Source organism: Tenebrio molitor, chromosome 4 (genome assembly GCF_963966145.1).
Source record: "Tenebrio molitor chromosome 4, icTenMoli1.1, whole genome shotgun sequence".
Lineage (NCBI taxonomy): Eukaryota > Metazoa > Arthropoda > Insecta > Coleoptera > Tenebrionidae > Tenebrio > Tenebrio molitor.
In genome coordinates this window covers 15,866,273-15,879,629 of record NC_091049.1, presented here as the reverse complement: position 1 = coordinate 15,879,629, position 13,357 = coordinate 15,866,273, and the positions used below count along the sequence as shown (strand labels likewise).

Below are 13,357 nucleotides of genomic sequence, written 5' to 3'. Positions count from 1 at the left end.
GTGAAGAAACAGTGTGGCGGTGTACAAACAAAAATTGCATAGCAACAGTTTACACTCTAAATTCAGTTTTTTCGAGAAAAGAAGGTACTCACAATCACAATTTGGAAGAAGAATTATTGGTAAGACAAAAAGTCAGTAACTCCTTAAAGAGACAAGCCCAAGAAGACATTTCTGCCAAACCAGCGAAATTAATTCGGAAAGAATTAAATAATCAAAGAGACGCATTAGAAACTATATCTGTCACCGATTTTCGATACATAAGAAACAATATTAATCGTGCACGATTACAATTAGTGCCAAAATTGCCAAGATCGGCTGAAGAGGTACAAATATTTTTAAATACTGCGAACTTAAAAACAAGTAAGGAAGAACCGTTCTTGTTGTGTAACAATCTATCAGAAAATATCGTTGTGTTTTCTTGTAAAAGCAATATCGAATTTATGTGCCAACAAGACACTCTTTACATGGACGGCACATTCGAATTTTGCGCAAAATTCTTTGGGCAACTTTTTACCATACATGCATTGTGCAATGAGGTTTATGTGCCGGTAGTATTTTGTTTATTGAAAAATAAATCAAAAAGTACATATTTAAGACTATTTAATATATTAAAAGAAAAATGTGATTTGATGCATTGTATTCTAAACCCGAAGACTATTGTAATTGATTTCGAAATGGCAATTCATTTAAGCGTCGAAGAAGTTTGGCAAGGAGTTCAAATTATTGGATGCCGATTCCATCTTGCGCAATCATGGTACGTATTACAGTACAACCTCGATAATCCGAACCCCCGGTAATCCGAAACTCCAGTAATCCGAACAAATATTTTGTTTCTATAATCCGAACAAAACCAGTTGTTCAAATTCGCTAATCCGAACACCGTCATAACATGTTTGTTTTGACTAGCTGTTAGAAGAAAGTGGGGAGAACAAAACAATGAATGCATTTTCAGTTACAAGAAGTGCGTCTTTGTGAGAGTATCGTTGCTTTATTACACAAAATTATGGCAGAAAAAAGAAAACATCGTACCCTTACTCTGTTACAAAAGTATAACATTTTACAAAAACTCGAAGACGGACAAACGGTCACAGCACTTTCAAAAGAATATGGAGTAGGAAAAGCTACAATTTCGGATATTAAAAAGAAAAAAGAGAAAATAAAACAATTTATTGCATCTAGCGAAGCCGAAACAAGTAAAAGAAAAACCATAAAGCAAGCATTTTACCCAGCAGTAGATTCTGCAGTTTACACGTGGTTTCTTCAAGAAAGATGCCGAAATACCCCGATATCTGGAGAAATTTTGAGAGAAAAGGCAAGATATTTTTATCAAAAAATTACAGGAAAAAATGATTTTCAAGCTAGTTTGGGTTGGCTTGACAAATTTAAAAATAGATTCGGTATTCGACAGCTGACTGTAAGTGGGGAAAAACTTTCTTCGGACATAACCGCCATTGAACCATTCAAGAATAAATTTCTGCAGAAAATTGGAGAACTCGGGTTGACACCAGATCAAGTGTACAATGCAGACGAAAGTGGATTATTTTGGAGGGTTCTTCCAAATAAGACTCTAGTACACAAAAATGAAGATTCTGCTCCGGGGCGTAAGATTAGTAAAGAAAGGATAACATTTATGCCCTGTGCCAACTCAACGGGCACCCACAAACTGAAACTGCTCGTAATTGGGAAAGCCAGAAAACCGAGAGCTTTTACTAAGACTGGTTCCTTACCAGTGATTTACAAAGGACAGCCTAGAGCTTGGGTCACTCAAGATATATTCAAGGAATGGTTCTTCGAAGAATTTGTACCAGCCGTGAGAAGAAAAATGTCAGAATTAAAATTGCCGAAGAAAGCACTTCTTGTTCTGGACAACGCTCCTGGGCATCCCAGTGAAGACGAGTTACTTAGTGACGATGGTCAAATTACCACCATGTTTTTACCACCAAATTGTACACCGATATTGCAGCCCATGGATCAGAACGTCATCCAAGCCATTAAGCTACATTATCGCAAGACTCTGCTGCTGCAAGTTGTAAGTGCAGAAAATGACATCTCTGAGACTTTGAAAAAATTAAACCTAAAAGACGTTGTTTATTCACTGGAGGAAGCATGGCAATCTGTTAGTGTAAACTTAATTACAAAATCTTGGAAGAATCTTTGGCCCAATCGCTTTCAAGACGCATCTTTCATTAACGATAATCAAGATAATTCCTATGATGAAGAAGATCTGCTTCCATTATCCACACTACTGAGAGGGAATCGTCCGGATGAGAACACAAAAGAAAACGAATTAGCTATTATGACTGGACTCCTAAATAACTTGTCTAAAGGAGGAAATCTAACTAGAAATGAAGTTAGAATATGGGCAATCGACAATGAAGATGAAAAACAAGACATCACATTTACAGACGATGAAATTGTTGCTGAGGTCGTGGAACAAAATGAACCAGAAGAAGATGAACCAGATACTGAAGAAGGATCAACTCTTCACAGCACAGCATTAGCTGGTTTCAATATTTGTATCCAATGGGCAACGGAAAATGGCATTCCATTGAATCAAATATTATTGCTAAGGCAAATGCGAGAAAAAGCGATGAAACTACACATTAATAAATCAAATATCTTCAAACAAACGTCAATTAAAGATTTTTTTCTTAACGAGTAGGCTCTGATGTTATTTTTTGGAATAAATATTATTTTTCAGTTTGTTTGTAGTCTTTTTGGATAGTTTTCTTTAATCCGAACAAAAGCCAAATCCGAACACGCTCGTGCTGAATTGGTTCGGATTATCGAGGTTGTACTGTATTTCATATTTCTTTTTTATTTGTTAAGCAAATAATACATAACTTAAAATGATTTTTTATTACAGGTGGCGTAAAATACAGCAACTGGGACTAGCTTCAGAATATAAAAACGAGCAGTCTCCTATTGGAACCTGGCTAAAACATTTATTCGGCCTGACATTTCTTCCACCGGCGGAAGTGGGAGATTGTTTCGCGGAAGATTTCATGTGCGAAAAACCAGAAAATTCGAAACTTGACCAGTTTGCTGATTATTTGGTTGACAATTACATCGACAGTGAGTCTAAATTTCCCCCAGAGATGTGGGCGGAAAACAGTTGCAGCATTTTAAGGACGACAAACACATGCGAATCTTTCCATTCTAAATTTAAAAGAGAAAATTCAAGCCCATATCCAAACATACATTCATTTTTAAAAGTATTGTTGGAAATGCAAACCGACACATATGTAAAACTTAATTCTATTAAGCGAAATGAAAAGAAATATATTCGACGGGAAATATTGTTAAAACAAGTTTATCCGATCAAAAATTATACAGTTAGATAGGCATGAAATATCACGTTATAATTTTGTTAAATGTATTTCGTATAAATTTAGTAGTATTGCGAATTTGTAATAGGTAAATATATTACTTTTTATGTTATGTATTATAATATAAACATTTACATTTTGTAAAAATATTGAAATAAATAATTTGATTTGTGAGGGAAAAGGAATTTGAATCAATGGTTACTTCACCATCTCTCTAATCCTTTTGGATACTGAGCGCAGTTCAGGTGTTTGTAAAGGTCAGTTCAGGTAGAAAAAATTTCTTGAGCGCAGTTTGAGTGTCGGATTAAGGATCTAATGGATTTTGTGCGCAGTTCAGTTGCACCCTCCTAGACTGTGTAACAACATTTTCAACATTATTATTATTACATCTTAACCCTCCACCACCCGGAGGCACGGCAATTTTGCCGGAGTACATACACTATTAGGGATAATACTATCAAGTAATAAATAGTGCAGTGCTTATTAACATAAATACCGGCGTCTCGTCTCCACATTTTGACTTTTTTGTGTTTTATGTTTTGTGTCAATGTTAAGGAATTTCCTCACGATATGACATGAGTATAATAATATACCTTTTTGAATTTCAACCACCAATGTGTTCTCTAAGTCCAAAATTTTTAAATTTTTAAAAAGAGTTTGCGGTACTATTCCTGTTGCTGAAATTACATATTATTAATTGAATTTTTTTTTTTATTATTATTATTAATTGGAGGTATAGAGGCATTAGCCTGTTTTATTCCCAGAAATTAACTTGGCAAGCTTTAGTGTAGGATTCCAACCAATGTATTTCACTGTTTGCTCCGTTCGAGTCGTGGCCGGGCCGCCTATAAGCACTATTTAATTGTAATTATGGCTATGAATTTCCAGAGGATATTTTTGTAATTTAAACAACTACACTGTTTGATTCAACAATGTCATTGTTTAAGCTGTTATCGCGTTCGCGCGCTTTTATTTTAATCTGTATAGTGAAACCTGTATTAGGTGGAATCGTTTTATGCAGTGCTTCCCTGTCTAAACCGGAAATAAATCTGTACAAGACGGAAAATTTAAATTTTATTTAAAAAAGGTCAGTCTTATGAAGGTTTGACAGAATTTCTAATGAACGTTGTGGAGTAGACACGTGCTTCAGTGTAGGGGTTAATTTAATTTAAATAAAATGCCATCAAGAAGTAAGCGAATTCTGCAGTTAGCACAACTTGGTAAGTACTTATACCGTATGTTTCAAAAAATTTCTGGTCAAGTAGGTTCTGAAAAACAAAAGCATTAAAAACGTATGGCGTAACTTGAATAATTCAGGCGTAAATGTGTTTATCACAATAATTGTTTGAACTAACTGTCATAAAATAACAATTTCAGGAAAAGCTTGAGAACGGTTATTTTCTTACGATTCTACGAGAATTTGCGTTGGCTGAACATTTAATATTGCCGCCAGGAACGGTCTTTGACCTTCTTGTAACAGGTTAAAGTTAGGGTATGAATCCAGATCAACAAAAACAAATAAATCCGCGCAAATTGTGTAAATAAGTAATGTAATTATAAATAAATAAACAACAATCAACAATAATGTGTTTTAAATTACTCTAGAGCAACGGTGGCCAAACTTTTTGTTCTCGAGTGCCACTTTATTTAACTAAAAAGATTTGACGTGCCCCTTTTTCATTTCTTTTTCACTCTTCTGAAAGGTAATGCATATGTAAACTTGCCCTACTAAGTTATCTGAATCGAATAACAGGAAAAAAGTTTTTACTTAGCGTAAGTATTATGATGAGATTATGACCGCGTGCCACTATTTGCCCGCGGTGACAATACTCGCGCAAAGTGAAAACTTTTTTCTTGTTATTCGATTCAGATGAAAGAGTAGAGCAGGGGTACATAATGCATTATCATTTAGAAGAATGAAACAGAAAAGAAAAAGTGGCACGTCAAATTTTTAATAAATTTTTAATAAAATAAAGTGGCACTCGAGAACAAAAAGGTTGGCCACCTATGCTCTAGAGCAAGTGTTGAAAATGATAGCCTTGAGCTTCGATGCACATTGAAAGTGCAGGCCAGAGATCTCGATGGATCAACCTATCATCAAAAAATTGCCCCACATAACGAAGAGTCTCCCGTGCTGTAGCCCCGTCTTATTGAAAATACCCCTGAGCGAGTTGGAGTTGAGCGATGAAAACATTAAGAATCTTGTTTCGGTACATTTCAGCTTTTACTGAACCATCAAGATCCTTTCAAACAATTCTTTGACAAGTGGACACAGATAACTCAGTCTGCTGCGACAGTTGTCTGAGAGATAATTGGGGTTCGTCTTCCATTTGACGTTGAGTTGGAGAGTCTCAATATTTTCCTCAGTACAAACTTTAGGTCGACTACTTCCGCTGAACACTGCCACTTTCACGAAATGTGTGAAGTGTGTAACCATCGCGAAAATAAGGTTCAATCATGAATATCTGTTGTTCAGGAGTGAAAACCATTTTCATAGATAAAATTTTGCGAACAAAATTATTATGGCGATTAATGACGTTTTTGACAGTTCAATTATTATTTGAGAAGCTAAGCCATACGTTTTTAATGCTTTTGTTTTTCAGAACCTACTTGACCAGAAATTTTTTGAAACATACGGTACCTAATATTCTTATTCTGATAAGGTAGGTAAGTAAATAAAAACACCCAGTTATTTTTTATACCTTTAAACCTTTAAAAATATTCACTGTTGTCAACGTACCTAATCATTCGAGATAGGTAAATTCCTCGTTGAAAAATAGTCAATCTTGACTTAAATTGTAAATCATTTTACAATAGGAGAGAAAATCGTCTTATATAATTCCATAATTAAGGAGGGGTTGTTAGTTTACCTGATATTTGCCTTTCCTTGAGTCGGTACTGCACAACAAAGGGGCAATAAAATTATAGGGTATAATGGAATTATTTATGGTATTTTCTCTCCTATTGTAAAATGATTTACAATTAAAGTAAACATTTTCGACGAGGACTTTACAGCATGGTTTCTTTCTAAGACAGATATTGGAAAATAACTAAAAGCCAATTTTATTTTAAGATAGGCACTTGGAATAGGGGATTCCCCTTTTTGTTGGGTTTTAAAAAATGAATGCAAGTTCCCATGTCTGTTGTTATTTTTGTGATTAGGTAGGTAACGTCGATACCCGTGCAATACTGCCGCAATTACAGCTGTTTTATTAAATGTAACATGTGGCGTTTGACGAATGGATACTTGAATATAGAGTGTGTTTTTTAAATGCTAGTACAAAAAAAAAACTGTGTCATCTAGAGATACTAAAGAGTCCAGAAAACCATTTTCTTTTTTAATCTAAAACGGTATGGATAAACTAACAACCCTGTCCATGGACATTCTACGCCACAGACACAACAATAGTAAACAATAAGTTAAACTATAGCAATCCGGCAATGCTATAAACAAAAATACAACAAAGTTATTAATGTTGCTTGAGAACCCCAATTACGTTTTTAATTATTTTTAATTCAGTAGCGTACTGACAATTTAGCCAAAGTTTAATTTATTTTTATCTCGAAAACGAAAATTGTTTGATTAGATAATTTTTTTGTGTATGAGATCTACTCATCCTCACCTACTATTGTACTAGCATTTAAAAAACACTCTGTATTTTAATCGTTACAACTCCAACAACCAGTTACAACGAAGTTTTCCTCGTCATTATTATGACTTCGTACTTCCTACTTCCCTATTAAATTTTTGCATTTTTAGCTGCTTATACTACTATTCACAATGACACTGGAGAAGAGGACTCGATGGAGAGAGACTTTTCACCCGATTACAGCAATTACTCGGACAACATGAGTTCATCATTTACCAGTTCTGAAGATGTAAATATCAATTCTATAAAAATTGTAGTTAACCATTTGTTAACTACATATATTAATACCCCTAATTTATTTTCTATCTTTCTCTCATAAGGAATTTGACGATGGGAAAAAAACTTCTACTTATATAAACATCAACACTGCCGAACCAAATTATTTTAAAATTGCAGGAGAAACTGATAATAATCTAATGGTTAGTATCAATAAACATTAATAAACAAGATAGCTGATAAAAACCATTCTTGGTTTTTTGGTCATTTTTTGTAAGTACGGTGTGCCCCAAATGCATGCAACAGTGTTTCTAAGGACGAGTTGTATAAACCAAAATCAGGATTAATTGCATAACAACTCTATAAGAACAATACAAAAATTTAGCCCAATTTAACCCTAATCTTGCTCTATACAAGGTGATTCACGAATAGTGCCTGATTTAGCACTTTATTCCTGTAATATAAATTACTCTCTCATAGAATACTTTGCTGTTTTTCAATTTAAATACTTTTCCAGATTCCGGAATATTATCGGAAATTTTTGTATTATAAAACAAAAATTATTTAAGTTTTTTCCATTCAAAAATTATTACTCCCTGAACGATCGCATGCGATTACTATGTTTTTTGTGTTGTACGTTTAAATATCGGGTGTTTTTTTAAATTTCATTTATGAATGAAATGATTTAAACATAACAACATATTTTTTTAAGTCATTTTCATTCAACATGTTATTTCACTAACAATGTAGAACGAATTTCTACCTTAACTAAGAATCACTTGCTAATTTTATACAAGCTTTTTGTGCACAATCGTCAAAATTACTTTTAGCTTATTACTCGTTATCACTTATCAGTCATCAAAATTAATTATTAGTTGTTTAAAAAAAAAAGAAAATATTTTTTTTTAAATAAATTGATTTGCAGAATAACAACTTGTTTGACTCAGAAACGTTGAAGCAAATCCAGGAAAATCTTACTCCAGAGGCAGATAATGTTGGCAAAGGACAAGATTTATTATGGAAGGTAAATTTTATGTTTTTTATCAATTTTTTATTTTCTGCAAGATATGAAATAATTTTAAAAACATTCAATATGTTTTGTAGCCAGAAAACACAATTATCGTTAATAATGAGGTTGCGGTCAGTTCAACAAAAATATCTGATCCAATAATTAGCATAAACATATCTTTAGATGAACAACAAATTAGTCATCAAAACATAGTAAAAGAACCCCTAGTTTCAAAGGTTTGTATGTACATACAAGTTTATGTTTTGGTCTGATTTGCATAACAGGCGGAGTTCTATTTAATCGTACAGTTGGTTGCGAAAAAAAACTGGAAAAGGAAATTCTCCTAATGTAAATTTGGTTTTGTCCATTTGTCAATTAACTGTTTACTTGACAATACCTATCAAACAATGTTTTAAAATGTCATTGAATTTTGACCATAATTCTAACCTATCTCTCGAAAGAAGGTTTCACACCATGGAAAAAATTATAAAAATGTGTCAATTTTATTCTGAGAGTTCCCGTTTTTTTTTTACAACCATCTGTATTGTTGGGATACCTTGCTTTTATGTTCTCTGTTTTGCAGAGATCTTTTCTTTTTGAAACTGGGTACAAGAAAACGTTTTGTACATTCTGCGACAGTGAAATTGACTCAAAACACTTTGCTAGACATTTAGAAAGGAATCATAAAGAGAAAAAAGAAGTCGTTGCATTGTCAAAATTGAAGAAAAACGACCCGGAAAGAAAAAAACTTTTAACTTTGATTCGCAATAACGGAAATTTAGAAGCAGGAATTCGAGGACATATAATTCCAAAACGTCGTATACGGGGTCAAGAAGCCGATGAAGACACTTATATCATTTGCTCACACTGCAAATCATACATAAAAAAAATATATTTATGTCGTCATGAAAAACGTTGTTTTGCGAACACCAAAACTGATTGTGGAAGATCACATGCTGTGATTGATTCGTTTATTTATTCCGCTTGTCAAAAAAAATATGGAAAAATTTTGGACAGTATGAACTTAAAGAAAGAAGTGTTGTCAAAAATGAGAGGAGATAACGTAGCAAAAGAAATAATGAATGACATATTAATTGTAAGTTGGGGAGATGACCTTTTGAAAAAAACACCTAGTAATAGGAGCAAATACCATCTCAAGGCAAAAATGCGACGCTGCGCAAATTTTGTAATTAACATGAGAATAATAGACCCAAAATACAAGGATATGTTATCCTGTCTAAAGCCAGAAGCTTTTGATGATGTGATCGAAGCCACAAAAAAAATGTCACGGTACAATGCCGAAACAAGAACATTTAAATCAGGATCAACAGCTTTACAATTTGGGGCTTACTTAAAGCAAATTGCTGATTTAACCATGAAAATAATATTAAGAAAAAATATTTTAATTTCCGTAGGTGACGTTGAAATTTGCCTGCGCGATTTAAAGAGATTCAAAGAATTAATAGAAAGTCAGTGGACTATAGAACTAGGCAGCCTTGCAATGAAGGATCTCAATAACAGAGCAGCAAACAAACCAAAATTATTGCCCTTAACCGAAGATATTATGAAATTAAAACAACTGCTTGACAAGTGTGCCGAGGAAGCTTACGGAAATGGAAGATTATAGAGCATTGGTAGAAACCACTCTTGTTTTAAGTATTCTACATAACCGAAAACGTGTAGGCGATATTCAGTATCTCGAATTAGAATCTTATGAAGAACAAAGCAAAAACGATGCTATGAGTACAAACCAAGACGAATTTTTAAAATCACTTACCGAGACGGAAAAAGTTTTAACTCAGCACTATAAGAAAATTAACACCTGTGGCAAAGGTAGCCGAACTGTCCATGTTCTAATTCCTAAAGATACACTTAAGTTTTATGATATGATTCTCAGCATTCGAAAAAATATGAATTGGTTGCCGGAAAAAAATGTTTACTTTTTTACTTACCCAAAATCCCAACGTTGGATAGATGGAACCGCTGTCATGCGTAAATATGCAAAAATGTGTGGTGCCAAACAACCACATTTGATTACCTCCAGTCGATTACGAAAACATATCGCAACAGTCACTCAACTCTTAGCTCTTAAAAATAACGAAATAGATCAGTTAGCTAAATTTATGGGTCATACGACTCGTACTCATGAACAATTCTACAAGTAAGTTTACTTTAAGAAAATACATTTGTTACTATAATTTAATTTAATTATAATTTAGACTGCCTCAAGATGTATACCAGACAGCAAAGGTATCAAAAATTTTACAAATGATGGAAAAAGGAAACGCTACACATTTCAAAAATAAATCGTTGGACGAAATTGATATTAATATTAATGAAGCACTAGAAGATGAGACGGACGAAGAAAATGAACCAGGTAAGATGAATAAATACTATAATATAAGCAATCACAAAATAACACCAATGTGTAGGTAGGTACTATTGCGAGCACAAGATACTGGTAAGTACAGCATATTCGTGTAGATAGTTCCAAAACTCACATTTTGAGTGAATTTTGGAAGTGTCTACAGTAACATATTGTACCAGTATTCTTTGCCCGCGATTCTATCTACTAATATTTATTTTTCGTTATGAATAATAGACTTAATATTTTTTTAGATTTGCAAAATGGACAAGAAAACGTAGTCGTACATGCTGTCGAAAATATTCAAAGTAATTGTTTTGTGCATTATACAAAAGTCGTAGGTGATAATTTTAATGACAATCAAAATAACAAACAGGAACACCAATAACACCAATGTGTACTAACTACTAACAACAAGATAGTGTTTATTTTTCATAAAGAAAGATTGATTGTTAATATTTTTCAGATTTACAAAATGGAAGTCAAGATGTTGCCATTGAAAATACACCAGGTATATAATTGTTTTTTTTTATACAATTAGAGGATAATAATTTGGATTGCATATTAACTAATTTCCAATAAGTTCCTTTGAACCAATGTAGAGATCATTCTTCTGGGTTTGTACTTATCGCCTTCAGTTTTGACACAAAAAGTTTCATTTTAACAACTACCTATGAAATAATATGCTATTGGTTAATTTTGCAAATCAAATTCCAAAAAGTCTTGCAATTAAAGTAAAAATTACTGTAATTTACATAATACCTAATATTTTTGTAGGTTCTTCTAAAAGGAACGAGGCCCCTAAAAAGAAAAAAAGTACTAAAGGTATACATAATGTTAATGAATTTATTTCATAACAAAAATCTGTCAAACTTCAAATTCTAGTTATCCAAGTCAACCGCATTATCTTAGCAATCGTTCCCATTAAACCGATTGTTTAGATTTTTTCTAATTCGGTTTAGAAAACTTTAACATTTCGATAATTTTACAATATGGCAGATTGCAGTTATAAAATGAATCCACTATTTTTTGTTGAAACTCTAGTTATGTTGGACGTGATCCATTTAATTTATTACATTTTCTGTAGGCTTAAGAAGAAGATGGATCGAATCGGAAAAAAAAAATGGTAAAAAATGCGTTTGCCAAAAATATTAAAAATCGCATATTTCCCAAAAAAGATTTGATAATGAAATTTATAAAAGAGCATGCAGACATATTTGGGGAAGATGACTATGTTCGAATAAGAACTTTGATCGTAAATGAATACAATACTAAATGATTCTTTTTTTACAATACATTCAGGTACTCACCCATAAATAGCTGTTCCAAATTCACACAATATAACACAGACATATAATACAAAAATTAATAAATATTTAGAACTCTCCGTTGCTATGAGAAATCTTTGGTGTTTAGAAAAAATTTCGATTTTACCATTTATAATTTCAGCAACAGGAATAGTACCCCAATCTCTTTTTAAAAATTTAAAAATTTTGGACTTAGAGAACACATTGGTGGTTGAAATTCAAAAAGGTATATTATTATACTCATGTCACATCGTGAGAAAATTCCTTAACATTGACACAGAACATAAAACACAAAAAAGTCAAAATGCGGAGGCGAGACGCCGGTAATTATGTTGATAAGCACTGCACTATTACTTGATAGTATTATCCGTAATAGTGTATGTACTCCTGCAAAATTGCCGTGCCGCCGGGTGGAGGTGGGATACGTTGAGTATTAATTATGTATTCATCTGTGTGTAGGTATTAGATACTATTTGTTACTTTTTCAATATAAATTAAAAAATATTGTAGCTGTACTTTTTTTTAATTCCTATTTGCATCTTTTGTGTAAATAAAAAGGAGGATATTAATCAATTATTGTTGGGACAATTAACATAAACTCTTCCTTTGACCTAATCCCATAGAGAAATAGATACAAAGAAAACCCGGGGTGTTAACGCAGCGCCCACTTAAATTCTCTCTTGCGCCCAATTCACTTAGAGGCCGATTTCAAGTTGAGTTGCAACTTGTATTGTCATGGTAACGGCACAAAATTGCAAGTTTGAGAAAGATGACGCATATTTAGTAATTAATGTGTAGGACAAAGATAGCTACACATTTGCGCTGCACCTGACCTGACCTATTTGTCACCCTGACTTAAAATCGGGCTCACTTTACATATTTAGATATAACTTCCTTGCTGTTGTTCCGAAATGTTCGGGTGCCTCATCTACACTGCTCTCAGAAATTAACGCATCACTAACATTTCCTGTAATAATCGAAAAGTTTACAAAAATTTCCAAACATGGATGCTATGATTTGTTAAAATAGTACGTGCAAAACTAAAATACTCGTAGATAGTTTGACCTTGCTTATTTATTAAAAAAAAAGCCATACCTACTAAAAGATAAGGTGTTAACACGTACAGTAAACGGTTGTCCTTTTTGATCGAATTGTATTATAATTTGTATTGTCTTGCTAGCGATTTGTAAAAAAATCACAAGTCTTGGTCATAATGAAACAAGTTTTTCGCAATTTAAGCCGTGGTGAGTGCGTTGAAGTGGCTACATTAGCGGGCGAAGGATATTCCCATCCTGCGCTGGTGTAAAGATTTGATGTTTCGCAACCTACCTTTTCTCAGGTCATGCAACGTTACAGGGAGACTGGAAACCATGTTAGGCGTCCTGGACAAGGAAGACATCGGCCCACAACACCAGCACAGGACAGATATCTGAGACTGCTCGCTGTCAGAGAACGCTTCACCAATACCATTGTCTAAGTAG

General features: G+C 33.3%; 1 protein-coding gene and 1 long non-coding RNA gene across 4 annotated transcripts in view; one reads left to right on the top strand and one right to left on the bottom strand.

Moving 5' to 3' along the window:
* LOC138128523 (uncharacterized) overlaps window positions 1–13,357 on the bottom strand; it is a 129,825-nt gene that overhangs the window by 91,519 nt on the left and 24,949 nt on the right. The gene's annotated exons all lie outside the window — the stretch shown is intronic.
* On the top strand, window positions 4,284–12,206 carry LOC138129010 (uncharacterized). 2 transcript variants are annotated; one of them, XM_069045259.1, is made up of 7 exons: window positions 8,325–8,440; window positions 8,788–10,365; window positions 10,424–10,581; window positions 10,824–10,877; window positions 11,036–11,080; window positions 11,347–11,394; window positions 11,657–12,206. In XM_069045259.1, exons 2-7 carry the CDS (start codon window positions 9,818–9,820, stop codon window positions 11,722–11,724), a joined length of 921 nt encoding a protein of 306 aa, XP_068901360.1. In that variant the 5' UTR covers window positions 8,325–8,440; window positions 8,788–9,817; the 3' UTR covers window positions 11,725–12,206. The 2 variants fall into 2 exon arrangements, with proteins under 2 accessions (XP_068901358.1, XP_068901360.1); XM_069045257.1 differs by lacking the exons at window positions 10,424–10,581; window positions 10,824–10,877; window positions 11,036–11,080; window positions 11,347–11,394; window positions 11,657–12,206 and adding exons at window positions 4,284–4,549; window positions 7,090–7,208; window positions 7,300–7,398; window positions 8,121–8,219 and having other exon boundaries at window positions 8,300–8,440; window positions 8,788–9,980.

Bases quoted from the DNA above. Each gene is read 5' to 3' on its own strand.
- LOC138129010 (XM_069045257.1), top strand. From the start codon at position 4,507: ATGCCATCAAGAAGTAAGCGAATTCTGCAGTTAGCACAACTTG. The intron at 7,209-7,299 runs GTAAATATCAAT...TTCTCTCATAAG, and splicing joins CATTTACCAGTTCTGAAGAT to GAATTTGACGATGGGAAAAA. The intron at 8,220-8,299 runs GTAAATTTTATG...TATGTTTTGTAG, and splicing joins GACAAGATTTATTATGGAAG to CCAGAAAACACAATTATCGT.